Genomic DNA, 21977 nt, shown 5'->3' with positions numbered 1-21977 from the left:
ATAAGTATATTACATGAACAGAGAACAGGAAAAAAGTCGTTTTAATATAAACAAAAGCCCTGTAGAATTTTATTTCTCATTCCTTTTTTTTGTGGTGATACACAAACATGTGTAAATATGAATGAATGAAAAAGCAAAGATCTCTGTCATTATTTTTTGCTACAATATAGGATTTTAATACACCTATTCCAAAAGATAATCCTCAAAAGGTGAGGCTGGCCTTCTTTAGGAGTCAGGCTAGTGCGTATTGTTGGAAAATAGTTGTTCCAATGAGTCTAGGTCTTGTTTCTGACTAAGGTTAGTTGATTGTATCCTTCCCCTATTTTCATGGAAAGGTAGTAAGTACTGCTGATATCACTTTCAGAGAAATCTATTTTTGCCTCCCCAAACCAGCATGTTAGACAAATGTCTCCTTCCACAGTACACAAAAACCTAGTGAGTGAAGGTGTGTAGCTAGGCAGGAATGTCAGTCTGAAAAGATGCTACTTTTAGTATATGACCAGCACGGTTAGAGTGGTCAACATGGCCAGGAAGAAAAGGTAGGACATATTCAGTCACAGTCTCTGTAAGAAGAGTCCAGTAGGAGGGATTAACTTGAAATCTGTGTTAAGAGGCAGGTGGCCAAGGAAAAGCTTACATTCTTGAATGTCAGTGTGGTACAACAAAGGACACAGGGCATTGCAGTCCATGGCCTTAGGATGCGCTGCTCAAAGATACAGTCAAAGGATAGGAAATATGAAGGGTGGCGGAATCCCAAGAAGAGCTCCAGAGAAGATATCCGGGAGATATTTATGTGGCTTTGATTTGCTAAGAAAGGTGAATTGACTCAGTCAGCAGAGGTTTGTTGTTTCTAGGAGTTCATGTTCAAAGTTTGTTGTTTCAGTAGAGAGATAATTTTAACAAATAATTTGCAATATAAGCTTGATCTGTTGGATCAGGGAAATATGTTCTTATTTGGCACTTGAGAGCAAATCATCAAAGTTAATCTGTGAAGGGCAGGTTTAAGTCATATAAGTAATAACATAGTTATCAGCAACATTAAGACATAACTAAATTCACCACTAATGACTGTATTTGTTCCAAATGTGATAATACTATGGTTTACACTGCAGCCAAGTTTTTTTTTAAATAAAAGGTTTATTTTAAAGATAGAGTGATGGAGACAGGGAGAAAGAGAGCAAGGGAGGGAGAGAAGGTTCACTCTCCAAATAACCACAGCGATCCAGGCCTGAACTGGTAGTCTGCAGCTGCAGCCCAGCCTCTCGCAGGGAGCTCACACGCTATCCCCCACTGCTCTCCCAGGCGCCTTAGCAGAGAACTTGTTCTGAAGTGAAGCAGACAGGATGGAAACCTGCACTCATGTAGGTTGCTGGTCTTCTAGGCCAAAGCTGAGCTCATTGTGCCACCATGCCACCTTGCTACCTGTCAAAAAAAATTTTAGGTGGTAGTGTAGGTCTTTGATATAGCAGGATAAAAAACAAAATTTTTTATATTTTGGTTTGACATTTCTTGATAGCAAAAAACATTTGGTAATGTCAGGTATAAAGTTTGGAATGAATATTAAGTGTGAGAAAAATAGTACTGCTCTTGTTTAAGTCCTTTAATGTCATTTTATAGTGTGTGACAGACTCACTTTTTCACACAGTATACCACATGCAAAATTATGAGAGAATCTGGGATGCCAAGTGTTTTGAATTTCCTTACTCATGACTGAATTGATTGTATTTATCTCTTGGACTATAAAATTTTGTGCCTCCTGTGGTTTTTTTTATTAAAATATTATTGTTCCAAGTGATCAGTTTATTTCTAAAATGTTGGGAATAATCTAGAGTGGAAGATACAAGAGACAAGCAAATAGAGGGAAATAAATCAGAGTCTGTGAATCCTTAGCAGTGAAAAAAATATTCACAACAACTTTTTACTGGTGTTTGGTTATTGTCAACAATAGTGTAATAAAGCTATGGCAACATTCTGAAGGGGTGATTGTAATGTCCTAAATTATTACTTTATTGTTACCTTAAGCTACAAGACAGGCCACTAACCTTAAAAATAGACAGTGAATTAAAGACCACAGACACCAGTGAAAATTGCTATTTGTAGTTCAACAATCATGATTGGGAAAAGGAAATAAAATGGAAAAGGCAACAAAATGAAAATTAACGGAAAACGAAATGAGACCAGATGTTGTGAATCTGTTTTTCACGCAGAGATGCTTAAATGCAAGGAATGGCCTTCCAGGCAAGGTTGCTGAGATAATAACACTCAATTTGTTCAGGATGGTTTGATTAGGTGGTCTGACAGTGGAGGTTTAAAACTACATGGAGAATAAGCCATGCAGGCTGAACTGAGCTCTTTACATATTAAAAGAAATGTCTTATCTTTATTCAAGTTATTTAGCAAATATTTAATTTCTCTTATTTTTAAGACCTTAATATAAAAAAGAAAGCATGTTTTGTTTCATGGTTTCATCAAGCGTTTTAATGGTTTCCCTCTCATTGATATCAGCAGCTTTTACTATCATGCTACCTTTTGCCACGGTTTAAACAAGGTTTCTCCCATTCCCTGCCCCCCACCCCGCAATGTTCATAAGCATTTAATTCTGCAAGTTGTTAAGTTGGTGGTGCTAGGAGGATGAAGAGTCATCCAGGTGGTTTTTTTAGGGGATAGATCTAGTGGGGGTCTTTAGGTCATTGGTTATAGATGCCTGATAATTAGGCTTAATTGCTGCCTCTCTGATTCCTGGCTCATCATGTCATCCTTTTGAACACATCCCACTTTTGTCATCCTCTGGCCACACCAGAGGATCAAACCTATAATGCCCATTTGATCTTAGATCATCAACTTCCAAATCAAGAATCAAAATAAAATGTTCTCCTTCCTCAATAGCCAATGTCAGCTATTCAGTGTAGTAATGAAAAGCTGTGTGACACGCCTTCCTTCCCAATGTCATAGTCACTGAGTTCATTACAGCACTTCACTAACTTCCTGCACTGTGGTTCTTCTCGTATAGATATTTATTTATTCCACCTTCAGTTCTCTTTCATCATGCTTGAATTATGGAAAAAAATTCTGCTAAATAAAAATACTTTGTTCCATGTGATCACTATAACTGTTAGAAATTTTTAGGAGAAAGAATTTTCTAAGAGAAACTTCGCTTTTGAACGCAGAAGTAAAAAATAAAATGTTTTTTTTTTTTGTTTCTTTTCTATATGATGTTTTCAAACTTTTGTTCTTTGCTTTTGTTCTATTCTAAACTGAACTAAGATTTCTGCATAAAATGGCCATGAATTATATTTTGCAAGTTGTTAAAGAAACAGATAAAGCTAATAACATGTGAAGAAAAATAGGTTGTAAACAATAAATAAGCAGCTTAGTAACATATTCATAAATTGGCTACATATCATAAAGATCTCCCAATAATATGCCTTTTTAAAAATGTGCTCTTTTTCATGTGGATAAAACTCTCTCGCAGACTCCCAGTGTTAATTACTTGTTTACAAACTCTAAGAAGATGGAGACATTAATGCTTGTTAATACATATGTACCTAGCGTTTTGATAGGAAAATTTACCTACCACCTACCCCCACAGTCTTAAAGATTTGCTTGACTTTATTTGAGAGACAGATTTTACAGAGAGATGAGGAGAGACAGAAAGAGAAGGTCCTCAATCCACTAGTTCACTCCCCAAATGGTCCCAAACATCAGGGCTGAAATGATCCAAAGCTGGGAAACAGGAGCTTCCTCTGGCTCTCCAACATGGATACAGGGTTGTAAGGACTTGGATCATGCTCTGCGGCTTTCCCAGTCAATGACTAGAATACTGAATCTGAAATGGAGCAGCCAGAACTCAAATTGGTGCATAAATGGGATGTTGGCACCACATAACAGAGGATTAACCAACTGCACTTCTGTACCAGCTTTACAATTTTTTTTATGATGTTTGCATAGTTGATTAGAGTGGGAAGGGTAAAGGATTAGGGGAAATTGAGTTAGACCATGTTTCAAATTTTCTTTTACGGGTCCGGCACGATAGAATAATGCTTGAAGTCCTCACCTTGCATGTGCCACGATCCCATATGGTCGCCGGTTCTAATCCTGGCAGCTCCACTTCCCATCCAGCTCCCTGCTTGTGGCCTGGGAAGGCAGTTGGGGATGGCCCAAAGCCTTGGGATCCTGCACCCGTGGGAGATTCAGAGAAAGCTCCTGGATCCTGGCTTTGGATTGGATCAACTCCGGGTGTTGTGGCCACTTGGGGAGTGAACCATCGGATGGAAGATCTTCCTCTCTGTCTCTCCTCCTCTCTGTATATCTGACTTCACAATTTTTTAAAAAAATTCTTTTACTTCTTCCTATATCCGGGGAATGGGGAGAGAAAAGAGAAGCTGCACCCAGCTTTCCAACCACCCCAATACCCAGGGATAGGAAACAGCCACCAATGTCATCCCAGGGTCCCTGAAAAAAATTATGCATTGAGGGTTCTGCTTAAGTGGTGTTGATATTTCTGAAATGCTGTCAATCTCTCTGCTTTAAATATGAGGACATCTTTCCAAGGTTTATTGACTGACATAGTCCACCTTAGAGTCTCCATTTATCCAGATATTTGCTCTCAACACTTGACTGGGGTAGTTGACTGATTTGCTCTGTCCTTCTTCCTCTGCTTTGGTACCCGATGTTCTCTGCAGGCTCCAATGGAGTGCCATATCCTCCATGTGTATCTGGGTATGCTGTCCAATGCTCCGTCCAAACCACTAAGGAAGCCCAGTGTAGACACGTGTACTCTGTGGTCAGTCCACAGTTCCTGCAATTCTCCCCATGATTAGAATTCTGAATTCAACAGTTCAGTCGGGAGCAGAGGGTGGTGATCCCCAAAGAAACCTCATGTGTAGTGATCCCAGCTATGGCTCTTATGTATGCTTGCCAGTACAGGGTCTGGTTCTGATCATTACTCACATCAGCCTACACAATTGCTGGGTCAGTTCTGTCTGCAGCTCTGTCTCTTACATAAGCCAATGAGAGCTGTGTCCCAGTCCAGCCCTGCTCATCCTACACTCAGCCCTCACATATACCAGTGGAAACAGCAGCCTAGTCAGAGTAACCCCCAATAATCCACACTAGGCCCACCCCCAACCTCAGTTACCATGCTTGCAAACCAGTATGTGCAGCAGACTGGTCCAGTCTGTCTCACATCCCATTCAGCTCTTATAAATGTCAATGGGCATTGAAGCCTAGCTCAACCCAACTAACCCACTCTCCAACCCACATTCATGCTGGCAGGAGTCACCACCTGTCTAACCAGGCTTGCCCCATCCCTGGTTCTCATGCTCAGCAGTGGGAGTTGCAACCCAACAGAGAGGTGCCCACTGTTTCCCTACTGGGCCCACTCCTAGTTCTGGAAATCACACTCTTCAGGAGCGTCTGCAATCTAGCTTGACAAGATTTGTCACTAGTCCCAGAACTTGCCAGCTGATGCTGCACCAAAGCCCAATCAGTCTACTCTTATGCATGCACCTATGGATGCAGTCAGTTAGCCCAGCCTTTTAGAGGTCATTCAAAAATATTCTCAATTTCTTGAAGGAAGTAAAAATAGTAGCTCTAAAAGGACTTTGTAAAAAATTGACTCCAATCCCCATGACTTTTAGCGCATTCAAATATCAGTGGAGGAAGCAACTGCAACTTGATAGAAATAGCAACAGAATTGAGGTAGAAGTGGTGCCCGGTCACAGGCACATAGCACAAACATAAGAACTTCACTTGGGAGACCTGCATTCCCTATCACAGGCGCTGAGTTCAAGTCACAGCCCAGCCTGCAGATCCAGATCCCTGCTATAGTACCTTTAGAGCAGCAGATGATGATGAAGGCCCAAGTACCTGAGTCCCTACCACCCATCCATGACTTCAGTCTGGCCGAACCTCAAATTTGTGGGCATCTGGGAAGGGAACTGCCAGATGGAAGTTGCTAATTTTCTCTGCTTCAAATTAAGATACATAGATGATAGATAAATAGATAGATAGATAGATAGATAGATAGATAGATAGATAGATATACACAGAGGTAGACATGACAGCTGGATCACAAATGGATTGCTACAATCTCACAAAACCTGAAGAGATAAGGAGATGGTTCTGAAAAATTGCTAAAGAAAGTGGTTTGTTGAGATGGAGAGTGTTCCTAGGGAAGAGCTGTCAACATTGTTGAAATGATAATGACTTAGAATACCACACAAACTTAGCAGATAAAGCATCAGCAGGCTTTAAGAAGATTGACTAATTTTGAAAGAAGTTCTGCTCTGGGTAAAATGCTGTCAAATAGCTCTATCATGCTACAGAGAAATCTTTTGTGAACAAAACAGTCAACCCCATGAGACTCTTCATTGTTGACTTATTTTAAGAAATTGCTGAAGCCAACTCAGCCTTCATCAGTGGCCAGGTTGATCAGTTGGCAGTCATCAGTACTGGGGCAAGGCCTTCCACAAGCAAAAAGACTACAACCTGCTAGGATTCAGAGAATCATTTGCATTTTTTAGCAATCAAATATTTTTAAATTATGGCTGTGCAAGTTTTTAGACACAAATGTATGCTATCAAATTGTAAGGTGTTATTAGTAAACATACATTTCACTTACACTGGAAAATAAAAAAAAATATGTTATTTGCTTTATTACAACATTTATGTCATTGAGATAATCTAGAAATGAGCTGAAAACATGTCTAAGGCATGTGTGAATTAAAAGAATGAGTGGATGAATACTATAATATATGAATATATGTAATGACTTATTGAATGAAAGTAAAGTTTATATTCTTTTAGTTTAGTTACTGTCAGTTTTCAAAAGTTTTAAAGAACAGAGAGGAAAGCAGCCCTATAAGAGCTGAGACCTTAAGGATTGTCTAGGGGTTTCAGTGTGATAATTTCTTCATTAATAATACAATCGTTAATAAGTAAAACTCTGCTGCTTTCCCTAAGCCTTACCTGTTAATATTGTTTAGTAACTGTTTCTCCTTTAACATGGAATATAATTGTAGATAGTAAATTTTTAAAAATGTAAAAGGTATATTTTGGTACAAAACTCTTTGGAAAATAACTTGCAAGTTAATATCATCATGCTACTACTTATTAAACTATTAAAGGGTCCAAAAATTTTTGTTACAATTTTCTGAAAAGGCATAGAGTTGAACAGTAGCTTTTGTTTTTTTTAAAGAATTGTTTTTATTATTTTTTGATTGGAAAGGCGGATATACAGAGAGAGGAGAGACAGAGAGGAAGATCTTCTGTCCAATGATTCACTCCCCAAGTGAGCGCAACGGGCCGATACTATGCCGATCCGAAGCCAGGAGCCTCTTCCGGGTCTCCCACACAGGTGCAGGGTCCCAAAGCTTTGGGCCGTCCTCGACTGCCTTTCCCGGGCCACAGGCAGGGAGCTGGAAAGGAAGCGGGGCTGCCGGGATTAGAACCGGCGCCCATATGGAATCCCGGGCATGCAAGGCGAGGACCTTTAACCACTTGCGCCACCGCGCCGAGCCCGAACAGTAGCTTTTGGACAATCATGCGTATATATTTATAATTCATTCTTAATTTGCAGATATATATCCTGTTTTATTCACTTAAAATTATCTCAGTTATACTTTTATATAAATTAATTTTGTAATGTTTATAAATTATTTTCAAATGTTGTATTATGTGAAGCTACTGTTTATGTTAAAAAAGATTGGTTTGTGTTCTAAAATAGAAAGATTGGTAGTAGTCAATTAATCAATGGCTATGGTTTGAATTTTATCATGACATACATTCCTAAATCTATGGATATGTAGGAAATCATCTTTGTTACTAGAAAATGAATTTCTTTTAGAGTTGCATTTTGGGAACTGTCATTTTCGAATGTAACTCTACAAATAGACTGCAAAGACTGAGTGCACTCATTTCACTAAGACACCTAACGATGATTCCAGAGGTTTTGTTGCACAGCCATAGCTGGTTGCTTGTAAACATTTCTGTACCTGCCACAGAAAATGAGGAAAGGGGCTATCTTAACTTTCACTTAGGAAGTCCTCTACAACATTTCAGTAAACTGGGTCCCTTTGCAAGATGTTAGTCATGTCAGCAACTTTAGGTGTCACTTTCATGTGGTTACTCAAGCTATAATTGTGGTGAAAATCCTCATAATCATTTCCCTTAAAATATAATCCAGGAACATTTTGTTTAGTGATTTAAATCCTTTTTAAAATACAGTAAGCTGTATCATCATTTCTGCCTGATTGCATTCTACATTTTAAGAAAAAAAATTAGTTAGGATATAACAACTGACAGAATTTCAACATCTCTCTTTTAATATCTGAGTAAATCCACTGTTATTCAAAAAGATTTAAGAACCAGGTGTGTTCTGATTAGAAAATCAATAGCAGCTTATAAAATGTCAGGAAATAGAAATGTCTTATTTTTTAAATTGATGTTTACAATTTTTTAGACTTTTGAGAAGTGCTAATAGTTTTTTTTTAAAGAACAATTTATTTTTAAATTTAGCTATCTGGAAGGCAGAGTGACAGAGTGAAAGTGGGAGAACAAGAGAGACAAATATCTTTCATCCACTGGTTTACTCCACAGATTGCTACAACATCCAGGTCTGGGCCAAGATGAAGCCAGGAGAAAGGAACTCTGAGTCTCCTCCTTGGCTGCCAGTGGGACAAGCACTGACTTCCTATTCTACTGCCTTCCTATGCACAATAGCAGTACAATTGGAGTGGAGCCACTGGTGCTCTGACCAGTACTCTCAGATGGGATGCTGGTGTCACAAGTGGCAGTTCAACCCAGTGTGCTATTCATTAAAAGCCATACATGCTCCCCTTGATAGTTGTGTCTTTGTAATCTGCTGTCTAATCGCATATGATTTTGTAAGTATTCACATGTCATTACAAACAAATCTGGTGGGAGTATTTTATGAATGATACTATTTTGAGAATTGGAAATCACTTGGTGAGTTCACTTCTAACCTCATAAATGGTTTGCAATCTGGCAGATTCAAGATTTTATTAAACAGTAGATAGATGAAACTGACAAGAAGAAATCTTCTCATGGAGGTAGATACACTAATCTGTATTTGAGAAATTACATGAGAAATACTAATTCCAAAGAAAAGTGCTTTATAATTGTCGTGACCTTTTTAAGTCTGAGCCTTTTATTTTCCCTCCAGGTGGAGGAATATTGTATGCTGAGGGTACTTAAAGTAACTTAACTGCTTGCTTAATGTTCTGTTCTGGAGACAGAAAAAAGAAAAAGCAAAAGTCTTCAGATTATAAGCAACTCACTTGTCCTTAATTTTATCCATGTATCTTCTGTTTATGTACTTGGTTTCTTAAGGAATATGCATGTAGCGCAAGAGGTGTATAGTGTATCCTCTATGCCCAGAAGTACAGATTTCCTGACTGAACGCCTAAGTTGTTCTGAGTAGCACTCAGGTGAATACCGACTGCTTTTACAAGAGCATCCAGCCACAGAGGCATGCCGTCATTAGCATCCAGTGTGCAGGAAGTGACTGGCTTTATTGCATAACACGGGAGAATTGCTCACCACTGTCTGTTCCTGCTGACAATCCTGATGTTCAATCTGGTAATACCCTCAAAGCTATTTTTTTGTTGTTGTTGTTCCCAGGGCTTTGTTATTAAATGTTAATAGGTTCTTGGCCTATAGGAGCCAAAGCAATGGGACAATTAACATAAAAAAAGCTTAGTGCTAAATGAAAGCTCAGTGGAAGAAAGTGAAGGCTGAATGAAGTCTCATGTGTTTTTGAATTTTTCTGTTTGTTTATTGTTTCAAGATAAGGGTGGCATATCATGCAATGATCTTGGATTTTGCTTTTTAATTTCATTTTCTATAATCTTCTTCCATTTTGATGTCTTTGAAATATACACTTAAGGTTCCCTCTAGCCAAACAGATGTAGATCTAGATCTAGGCCTCCAAACTGTTGTAAAATATTTACATCACTAGTAAACTGTCCATGTGGTTTCTGTAGGATTAAAATTATCTTGGTGTTCAATTAAAATTAGTATCAATTAAAATTAGTATGAGAAGTGCACTCAGCTGTTTACTATAATAGCATAAACAATAGTTTATGCATTTCTGTAAAGCTTTGAATTAATATGCTAAAGTTACAATTTAGCATTCCCATCATGAATTTGAAGTAGTTCAGTAATATAATTTAAGAATCATGATATTTGGAAGGCATATGACATTTCAGCATTTTTAGAACCTTAGGTTGGATTAAAACTGATACTGACTTGTGACCCAATTAAAATAAGTGTGCATTTTAGAAAAATACTTGTCTACCTTAAGATCTATGTTTATTTCAAAACATGAAATTCTAAAAGCCGGTATCTTGGAATCATCATGAATAAAAGGAATAATGTTTGTATGTTTCCTAGAGCAATCCTCTAGAAACTCAAATACAGAAACCAGTTGACAGCAAAAATGGCAGAAGACTAGAAGAAATGGAAAAAGAAGAATGCTAAAAGTTTTCTTATATTCTTAGAAAAAAGTAGTGGGTATTAGTCAAAATTCCTACTTTATTGTTAGACATCTGTAGGTAATAATGCAACTAATTTTATGATTTAAACACCAATGTTTTACAGTTTTAGAAGATGCAGAGTACTTATTGAAGATGTAAAATAGATTTGAAATTGAATGTAAAATGTTTGAGGACTCTTTTTTATTAATATTGATGAACCAATATTGGACATTGTTATGAAAAACCAGTATTGGACATTGTTAATAACAACGTCCACAGTTTGTATTGTGGCACTCTGTAAGTTCTATGAATTTTGACCATTAGCAAAATGCACTCAAGTTTTCTCCATGTCTTTTTCAGGTGTGATAAATTACTTCATTTTTTCCCTTTCTATTTCATTTTTAATTTTAGGATACAATTCCATAAGCTCTGGGATTTCCCTTATCCCCTCCCCAACTTCCCTCTCCCTAACTGATATCCCCCATATTATTACAATAGTACAGTGCTTCATAAGCAGTCATAAGTCCAGCATTCTGCTATTTAAGTGTGTCCTGACATTGCCAGTATAGACAATGACAGTCTAGCATCCAGTTGTCAAGATACATGCTACAGAGTCATCCTCCACTGCCTTTCCAGGTATAATAACAGGGATCCAGGTGGAAATGGAACATCATGACAAAAAATAGCAATGATTCAGGATGTTAGCATCAAATGTAGTGGTTAAAGCTGCTTTACATCAATGCTGCCTTCCCATACTCTACTATCAGTTTTGAAATCAATATTAGTGTTTTTCCCCTAAAATCTACAGTAATATCAAGTAAAACAAAGGAGCAACTTTGTAAAGAGTTAGATACTTGTTATGTGATCTGATTTGCAATGTTTACCCAAAAGGATACTGAAAACAAGAAGAAGCAAGCAGTAGTACACTTTATCTATTTCCAAGCTTTTGCTGCTTTTTAAAAACAACTTTACACAGAAAGTTACTGTGAGAGCCAAACTAAGAGATACTGAAAGTAAAACCAAATTGAAAATCTGTGGGTGACACAGCTTAGAAACCTGCCCCAAGGAGAAGAATCTGCTAAGCAGAAGTACAATGACTAAGAGCAAAACAAGAGACATGCACAATGAATGTTAGTGAAGACTCCCCTACAAAGGAGCAAAAGCCTTTGCCAACCTCAAAGTTAACTAAAGAATACATCAAGAAAATAGGGGATACAGAAATTGAAACACTTATTTTAAAGCTTTCTTATCAACAACTAGAAGCACATACAAAAGTTTAAGGAATATGTCACACAGGAAATAACAACATTGAAATAAAATCACACTGAATTGTTGGAAATGAAGGGTGCAATGGAACAGATTAAAAATTCAGGAGAAATTATCCATAATAGAATGAAAGAAGCAGAAGAAAGAATCTCAGAATTGGAAGATATTTCTTGTCACATGGTGATACAATCAAAAAGCCAGAAGATGAACTGAATCAATCTAAGAAAAGTATTCCAGAATTAAAAGACCAAGTAGAAGAGTTATGGGAATTCCAGAAGGTACTGAAAGACAAGCTGGATTTTAAAATGTATTTGAAGAAATAATAAAGGAAAACTTGCCTAATCTGAAGAATTGGGAAACAAAATAGAGGAAGGGTACAGAACTCTCAACAGGGTTGATCAAAAGCAATCTTCATGATGACACATGACAATTAAGCTCTCTTCATTTGAACATAAGGAAAAGATCCTTAAATCAATTGACCAATACAGGAATGGCGATTAAATTTGCAGCTGAACTCTCACAGTAAACACTACAGGCCAGAAGAGACTGGAGAGACATATTTCAGATTCTAAAAGGAAAAAAAAAATTGTTGTCCCAGAATAATTTACTCAGAAAAGCTTTTCATTGTCTTAGAAAATAAATAAAATTTTTCCACACTAAAGAAAAGCTCAAAGAATATGCCTCCTCCAGGCCTGCTGTTCGAATTATACTTAATGATGTTCTCTTGACTGAGGAAATAGCACCCACCAAAAGCAAAGACAAATGTGAAAAACATCCCAGTAACATAACAACAGAAGATTAAATCAATGAGCAACCCATTTCTAAAATGATAGGACTGAATTACCACCTATTCATATTAACCCTAAATGTAAATGACTTAAATTCATCAATCAAACATCATAGATTAGTAGATTGGATCAAAAAGCAAAACCCATCTATCTGTTCCCTGCAGGAGACATACCTCCCCTACAAAGATCAGCAGAAATTGTATGTCATGGATTTTGATGTTTTTGTTTTTGTTTCTTCAAATACTTTTTTTTTCTCATATGAAATTCCTCACTGACTCATAGGTTATACAATGGCATCATTTTCTTCAAGAAAGTTCTTGATTTTCGTTTCTTCAGCAACATATTAGTCATCCAGTAGCATATTATTTAACTTCATGTTGCGAATTTCTGTTTTTCTTCCTGTTGTTGATTTTGTATTGTGGCTTTTCATTTAAGGGGATGTATAGTAGCTGTGTAATGGAGACTGTTATATCCAGATGTGAGGGTACAGTGCAGTATGCATATCTATTCTGGATCAAAGGTGGATTCCCAATGAAACTGTTAAATATATCTCGACAATAGTATGCTGGCCACTCTGCCATCTTCCATGCCCGAAATGATGGACTTATGACTGTTTATGAAGAACTGTACTATTAATTGTACACGGTTGCATTCTTTTGAGTTTTTAGTCCCAGGTATATTTTAATCAAAAGAGAAAGGGGAAATATACTGTATTTTTGGGTTTTTTTCTTAATTATTTGTGCAATTGCCTCTGTAATGGATTTGAAATAAATAACTTAAGTTTAGGTATGCAGAACTTGAGGCTTGTTTTCTTAAAGTAAAACAGCTTATCACTCTGAAATCAGTCATATTGAGTAACTAGTTTTAATTATGCAAATTAGTAATGTCAGCCTGGTTTGGATTATAACTCATTTCTTTAGGAAAAAAATATCAAGGGACTGGCATTGTGGCTCACTGAATTTACTCTGCATGTGCGGAACTGTACTCTCTTATTAGTGTCAGGCCAAACAGCTGCTTCCAATCCAGCTTTCTGTTACTATAACTAGGATGGTAAAGGAAGACGGCCCAAATATGTGGTCCCTGCCACTCCTGTGGGATTCCAGCACCAACTTCTCGGCCTCATTCCAGTCCCAGACTTGACTGTACAGCCTTTTGAGGAGCGACCCAGAAGGTCTTTCTCTTTCACTCTCCCTTCCTCCCCCATCTCTCCTTTCTTTCCCTCTTTCTCTTCTTGACACTCTGCCTTTCAGATAGTCTTTTTTTTCCTAATTGCACAAGTGGCAGTATCCTTTTGTCTTCCTTGCACTTCAGAGTCTAGTCTGAAATATCAAGAGAAGATATTGATAATGTTGTGTTATTGCCTCGCAGATGGATGATGTCACAAAATCTTTTTCAGGGTTTACCATTAATAGAGTCAAAGTCAAGTTTTAGGAATTAAAACATTTTTATTTCTCAGTGAAGTTTGGATTTCGCAAATAAAATATGCTCTACATTTAGTCTATTGTCTGAATTATAAAATTGCAAGACTACTTTGGAGGCCAAGAGCCATGTTAACCTTTTGTTCTCATTGCATTTTGCCTGTTTTCTTTGCTCCCCAGAGCAGCAGAATTGTCTTTCAAAATCTAGCTTTAGTTGAGAACAACTGAAGAATTAATAAAAAATTAATGTAGAACTTTAAAAATGTATTTTAAATTCTTCTGCTGTAGTTGCAATTGAGAATTTTGCAGCAGTTGAAGTTATATTTTAATAGATCAATTCCTTTATTTTCTTGTGTATTATTATTTTCCAACAAAATAGAATTCACCGTTTCCATCACAGTATGATTGTAAAATGATTGATAGAAATTGCTAGTAATGCAGGATATCTCTGCTCTTAAAATAGTGCATTTCAGTATTTGCACTAGTTCCAAAATGTTCTACCTCTCATGTCAAATTAAATGTTAAGCTGATAGTCTGAACCTATTAAAACAAATCTTCCCTATATATCAGTGTTTCAAATCACAATATTCTAAATGTGCTTGTTCTATAATAACAAATTCTCTTTCTTTAAAAATTCACTTTTCATGATGTAATTATTGAGGGCAAGTACATGCATAGGGCAGAAAAAATTAATTAGATGTAGAACTCCAACTGACTCTAACTGTGTCTAATGAATAAGTCCATTCTATCAGCAACATTTGAAGGCCTTGAACAGTAAAACATTTTCTACAAGGTGTTTGTTATTCTTTCCTAGAGATTTAATACCACTTATGAAATTCTTTTAGCTACTTAATTTCAGCTGAAATATGAGTAACAAAGAAGTAATTCTTTCAATTAATTAGCTAATATTTTAGTGTTCATATATTGGAGTAAATCAACATTTTGATTTTCTTTTTCTGGCATTCTGTTTAGAACTTGGTGCAAACAGATGTTGGTAGCATTCTGTGAAATGTTCAGCAAAATGGGAAAGTATCACAGTAACAGAAATTTTATAAACCGTTATTGGTATTTTTCTATTATTTTCATGTTACTAACCCAATGATCATTTAGTTATCATCTCCAAATCTCTAATTTTGGCTATCTCAGATTAAATATGGTTCTTTGCTTTTTTTGTTAATTATTTTGCATCTTGATTTTCTGGTTTTATATATAATCATCGAAGGACTTATTTTTATGTCTGATTAAACTATCATAATTGTTACAGTTGACACCATGTTTTCTGACAGCATTATTTGGTTGCAAGGAATAACCACACAGAATAGTAAAGCTGGTAACACACACACACACACACACACACACACACACACACACACACACACACAGAAAAATCCTCCTTGCTTTTATTATCTGCCTTAAATAAAAACTTAGTGGATGTAAATATCACTATTTTACACAAGAAATGATCACTAAGGTAATTGTTCGTGAATTTTTTTTCTCTGTTTTCTCCTGCACAAAACTCACTAGTAAAAATTTACTTTATAATAACAATGATTTCATCTTCAATTCGATGGACTCAGCAGACTTTATTGGGTCAAGAATTTTCAAAAAAAAATATGTTTTCTCTGTTTTTCAATGTTGGATATCTGAACAATGATATCTCTGAAATATAAGCACCTTTGATGAATTTTCATTATGTGCATTTATATTTTGTTTCAAAATGAAAATCTTCTAATATCCTTGGAAAATGACAATTTCTTTAGTGTGTTACTGAAGTGAGCATCAGTCACATTTTTTTAAAAAAGATTTATTTATTTTTTATTGCAAAGTCAGATAAATATAGAGGAGGAGAGACAGAGAAAGACCTTCCGTCCAATGATTCTCTCCCCAATGACCACAACAGCTGGTCTGCACTGATCTGAAGCCAGGAGCCAGGAACTTCCTCCAGGTCTCCCATGCGGGTGCAGGTTCCCAAGGCCAAAGCAGTACTGCACTGCTTTCCCAGGCCACAAGCAGGGAGCTGGATGGGAAGTGGAGCTGCCAGGATTTGAACCGGTGCCCATATGGGATCCCGGCGCACTGAAGGCGAGGACTTTAGCCACTAGGCCACGCCACACCAGGCCCAGTCACATTTTTTAATAGACAATTTTTATATCTTCTCTACTAAACCTCGCACTTCAGTTCTAGGGGAAATGTGAAGGTCATACTTTCTTTTGAAATGAAACAGTGGCTGAAATTTTTATAGGCTTGAATGTTACATTATCGGTAGAATGCTACAAATGTCTTAAAACAATAGTGAATTTATAATGAAAATTGCAGTATTTAATCATGTTTTATATAAATAATCTGAATGTCATTATATGACTCAAACTGACTAATTTTTCAGGCCACAAAAATTTACCTAACTGTAGATAAGAATTTAGGATTCAAACAATGTAATTTACTTTCACAAGTATTTCCTAAAAAAGCAATCAACAATCAGTCATTCTTATTAACCTTGTACGGCCAAGTATTAAAATAGAAACTAGATATAATTCCTCAAAAAAAAAAGAACTTCTGCCCTCATATGATTCCCAGTTTATTACAGAACATTTTATAATGATCATTTGATAAGGGCATCACCAAAACACATGAAGAAACTGTAACAGAAGTCTGAGTCTAAACTATTTTATGGCAATGCCAAATGAAATTGTGCCACAAGTGTCTTGTTATAAGAAATGAGCTGATCTACATGGGTTTCCTGATGCAGAAGCATTTGACTTACATCCTGAAAGAATTCTCAGAGTTGAACCAGCAGACTAAGGAGAAAGGTGGTCTAGGTCGAGATTCTAATATGCTTGTAAGTCAGAACACAGAGGATTGTAGAAATCAAGCTACGTAAAAGTGAAGCCAGTGGAGCCTGCAGGGAAATTCTCTAAGGTCATCAGGTACCCTTGTCTATGAAAGTTTGATTTCATTTTCTAGACATCAATTTAAGGAGGGATCTTTAAGGAGTTTCATATGAATGATTGTTTATAGCTTAACTACATATAATCAACACAGAGTATTGAGAGGTACAAAGTTAATAATATAGTTTGGAATTACTGAAATATTCTTACTGTAATTATTATCTGTGTATTTTTTTCATTAAGAGTTGTTTAAATATGTGAAAGTGGCTGAAGAGTCATGGGACAAAGTCAGAAGTGAAAGTACCAATTATTTTACTGTTTTTTTAATCTCTCAGAAGTATCATTGCCCATATTCTATATATTTGTTATTCTGTAAGTATAATTTGAGATTAGTAATAAAAATGATTGTACATATTAACTTGTTGCTGTTTTCAGGCTTTAATCAAGCAAACTGCATATTTTTTCTTTTATGAGTATTGAACAAATATAATGTATTAGAAGGTAGTTATTTATATGATTCAACTTTTATTGGACTTTTTCTCTATAGTTAAGTCTCAGTGTTCTGCAGTCTCATTGAGTGCTCCATCTGAAGTCAAAAGTAAACTTAATTATAACAGGCTAGATTTGTACAACCCAAATGCCTGCGCCAACTGATTTGATCTGCTTGCTTACAGAAAGCCATATCCTGGAAGATGTTAACAAGTGCATCATCGCCTTGAGAGATCAGGATGCTGATAATTTAGACCGTGCTGCAGGTGCAATCAGAGGACGGGCAGCAAGAGTTGCTCATATCGTCACGGGTGAAATGGACAGTTACGAGCCAGGGGCTTACACTGAAGGTGTGATGAAACATGTTAACTTCCTTACAAGCACTGGTAAGTCTCCATCCTTGTAACAGCTGCATTGTTCCTGATGTTGGCATCTATAGAGCTGCCAAATGTGCGTGCACGTGGAAAGAGAATCTTGAGCTTCGTTGCTTGTTTTGACACACAGTGTGATCAGTGCTTTTATCTTGTGCTTATGTCATTTGAAATTTGTCTCAAGGAAATCAGACTTTAGCCAGCTTTGTTCAGATATGCAGGTTTTCCAGTAGAATTAAAACTTATGTAACAGGGCTGGGCACAGTAGCCTAGTGACAAAAGTCCTTGCCTTACATGCACCGGGATCCCATATAGGCACCAGTTCTAATTCTGGCAGCTTTGCTTCCCTTCCAGCTCCCTGCTTGTGGCCTGGGAAAGCAGTTGAGGATGGTCCAAAGCCTTGGGGCCCTGCACCCATGTGGGAGACTCAGAAGTAGCTCCAGGCTCCTGCCTTTGGATCAGCTCAGCTGGGGCCATTGTGGCCACTTGGGGAGTGAGTCAGCGGAGAGATCTTCCTCTCTGTCTCTCCTCCTCTTACACTTAACAATAAAAAATAAATAACAATAAATCTTTTTATAAAACTTATATAAAAACACTTACATAATAGACCCCAGACCCTTCTTTAGCTGTGTTATTGATAACCCAGATCTTTGTTTATGTTACTTAGAATAAGTCTGTCCTTTGTTTCCAGAAAAGAAAAATGCAGTCTACCTTCATCAGCAGTCTGTTTGCAAAACAACATTTTGTTCTTACACATAAACTTCTCTGATCACCTAGGGAGTAAAACAATGGATTTCAGTTGTACCACAGAAGTTGATATTTTGTAGAATCAGCCAGCAAGTGCTTACTTTTTCATTCATGCAGTAAAATGGCATTCCTATGTTTAATAATATTGTTTGTTATCCAAAAAGTGTACAGAAGTTTCACAATGTATGTGGATTCACTCACAAGAGTGATAAACTGTTTATGTAAGTCATAATGCAAAGACTTCTTTTCTATGAAAACTCTTTGTGATCTGTGAAATTTTAATTTTTATTATTTTATTTATTTATTTTTTTAAGCTAACACTTTTGATACCAACATCCACAAGGGTGCTATTTTGAGGCCCAGCTGCTCTACTTTTTCTTTTTTAAAAGATTTATTTTTGTTGGAAAGTTAGAAATACAGAGAGGAAGATCTTCTTTCTGCTGATTCACTCCTCAAGCAGCCGCAAAGACTAGAGCTGAGCTGATCAGAAACCTCTTCCGGATCCCTCAAGCAGGTACAGGGTCCTAAGACTTTGGGTTATCCTCCATTGCCTTCCCAGGCCACAAGCAGGGAGTTGGATTAGGAAATGGGGCCGCCAGGATTGGAACTGGTGCCCATATGGGATCCCAGCGCTTGCAAGGTAAGGACTTCAGCAGCTAGGCTAATGTGCTGGGCCCCCCAGGTTAATTTTTTTTATGGTATTGTCTCTTAGCCCTAGAGTGATGATCCTATGATTCCCCAAAATATTTCCAGTTCTATACTGAAATTATTGATCCTATAGCATCATTATTTGCTTTATGCAAAGGTATATTGAATTTGGAAGAGTTGTGCATTGTTAAAGTGTTTTTTAAGTTGCGTCTTCAAATGAATTAAGAGAAAATCACCAGTTGAGTAGCCTGCACTAGACCCGTTCTGAAGAGCTACCCCACACCCTCAAGAAGGTTTCACGGAATTGGTGATTAATGTTGTTGATTTGCTGGCATGTTGATGCAGAAAAGCACTAATGAGTTGTGAAACGTGGTTTTCTCATTATATTAACAAAACAACAAAAAATATATTAAGGAAACACAAAGGAGTGTGTTTTGCAACTCCTGACACAGATTTTCCTTAAACACTCCCCAAACTCACGAATGTCAGAAATGGAACACATCCCAGTTGCTTTTGCACTGAGTGTGACAGTGTATTTCCTCGCTTAAGAGCATGACTGTGTAATTTGACATCTCTTCCCCAAACTCCACTGAAATGGTCCTTTTAAGTGATCCTTTCTTTGTCTAAATCAAGTACAGAATATCTACATTTCTGATTTTCTTCTACTTTCTGATGAATGAATTACAAGTAAGAGGAAAAAAGTTATCAAGTATTCTCTTTCACGTGTTCTCTTTTAAGTCAAATGAGCATCCCTTATGGGTAATTGAAGAGATAAAGTCTACCCAGACGACTCTACACTGCCCTTCCCAGTTTGTTTGTTCATCATGTTAGCGAAGCCCTGTGAGCATGCGCTTTATGATCGAGTCTACATGAGGTGTCGCATTTACAGTTCTGAATTATGTTGTGTTACCCAAAAGTTTGGTCCCTGGCTTCAGTGCCAATTCAAAACAATGATGACAAGGTTTTAGCGTAAAGGGAAGAAAAAGTTTCATGTGTTTCTAGATGAGAGCATCGCAGACCTCTGTGTCTTAAGAACTATCATCCTTCTCAAAGAGGCTGCTTGAACTCTTTTTTTTTCTTAAAGATTCATTTATTTTTGTTGCAAAGTCAGATATACAGAGATGAGAAGGGACAGAGACAAATATCTTCTGTCTGATAATTCACTCCCTAAGTGACCACAACAGCCGGTCTGCGCCAATCTGAAGCCAGGAGCCAGGAGCCAGGAACTCCCTCTGGGTTTCCCATGAGGGTGCAGGATCCCAAAGCTTTGGGCTGTCCTTGACTGCTTTCCCAGGTCACAAGCAGGGAGCTGGATGGGAAGTGGAGCTGCTGGGATTAGAACTGGCGCCCATATAGGATCCTGGTGTGTTAAAGGCGAGGACTTTAGCCATTAGGCTACCGCACCAGGCCCAAATTATTTTAAGAAGTGACAGGAGGGTGCATGGTCTGGGGAAATTGTGAAGGAGTGGTTAATCTTTGAGGCCGAGTGCTGAAGCTTGTCCTTGCCATCTCTGTTTTTCCCCTAGTTGAGATAAGGAAGCAGGCAGGGTGCTCCTGAGGAGATGGGTGATTTGGAAGCTCAAAGTCCTTCCCCAGACTGTCATCAGATGCTCTGTGTGAGCTGCCTGCCCAGGGTCACCACCTTGAAATGAGGGTCTGTCAGGCTTCCGCCAGCTGGGGGCTACCTGCAGGAGGTGGTTTCTTTCTGCCCCTGGAATCCCCACTGTCAGAACTGAAATAACACTGAAGAAATCCTTGGAGATAGCCATCGTCTTCCAGCTTTTACCCCTGGGAGTAGCATACGACTTTATGGGTCTGGAGATTGGACTCTTGTAGAATCAACTGTACCAGTCCATTAACTTGGCGAGTTGAGCTGAGGAGAGTTCCTGGGAGACAGAGGCCTGACGGGATCTAGCTTCTGCAGCAAGGCACTGCTTGGTGGTGCAGCTTCCATGGGAATGAATTTGTATCCAACATATGCAAAGAAGGCAGTGGAGGTGAAACTCTGATGTTCTGAGAATGTGAACTGTGTTATGGATATACTGGACCTAATGACTTTGAAGTCAGAAAATAAAAATGAAGGTTATTTACACATTTAATTATAGGCTTGCTAATAACCTCTATGACTTAGAGTGACCTTACTAGATAACTACTCAATATAGCTGTGTTGCCAAACCAGAAAGGAAGGAGGTTTCTCTTCTGGTTAGTTCTATGCCAGTACTCCAGGTGAATGCTATCCTATAAGCCAAATATAATAAATATAGAATAATCCTTCTTATTCTGTACTATGGCATTTTGTTATTAGAACAATATGGTTTATGGCTTTCGCTTTTGTCGGCCTTTCTTAGATCAGTTTTTTCCCTTTGGAGAACTCAGTTTGCTTAAATGCAAACACTTTTCCAATCAACCTTTCTTGAAATTCACCAATGCACCTCACTAAAGGAAATTTTAACCCATAAATTGGATGAAATACCTACTTAAATCAATTTGATCTTGAGCAAAGTAGAAAAACTAGAGCATTCTCTGTTCTGTAGAGATGTCTGTGGAAAATACTTCAGTTGTTCTGTCCTCCACAGTTAGCTCAACAGAGATGTTCTTCTCTGCTTCATATGTTTGCATTTTGAAGCCTTGATAGTTTACATTTTACATGGTTATGTATGTGGGTTCTTTTCTCTTTGTTTCTTTCCTACAGCTTCAGATCTTTAACCCCCCTCCCTGAAAAAAAAAGGAACAATTGTGAATTGTATTTATTTCTGAGTTCCTAATCTCTGAGGAATTGTCTTAAAATATTGTCATCAGTGATGAAACCTAAATGAAACGTATCTAAATCAAAGAAGAGTGCCTTTGGAACATATCTTTGATTGTAACC

At 37.4% G+C, this 21977-nt stretch overlaps 1 protein-coding gene across 1 annotated transcript in view; it reads left to right on the top strand.

Moving 5' to 3' along the window:
- CTNNA3 (catenin alpha 3) overlaps nt 1-21977 on the top strand; it is a 1082048-nt gene that overhangs the window by 772894 nt on the left and 287177 nt on the right. Inside the window, exon 12 of the mRNA XM_040975830.1 lies at nt 17528-17728. Coding sequence (XP_040831764.1) covers nt 17528-17728 — 201 coding nt within the window. The remainder of the gene's footprint in view (nt 1-17527; nt 17729-21977) is intronic.

This window comes from Ochotona curzoniae, unplaced genomic scaffold (genome assembly GCF_017591425.1).
Source record: "Ochotona curzoniae isolate NIBS_2020 unplaced genomic scaffold, NIBS_Ocur_1.0 contig_2692, whole genome shotgun sequence".
Lineage (NCBI taxonomy): Eukaryota > Metazoa > Chordata > Mammalia > Lagomorpha > Ochotonidae > Ochotona > Ochotona curzoniae.
The sequence above is the reverse complement of the archived record's forward strand: the minus strand, read 5'-3'. Positions and strand labels throughout refer to the sequence as shown.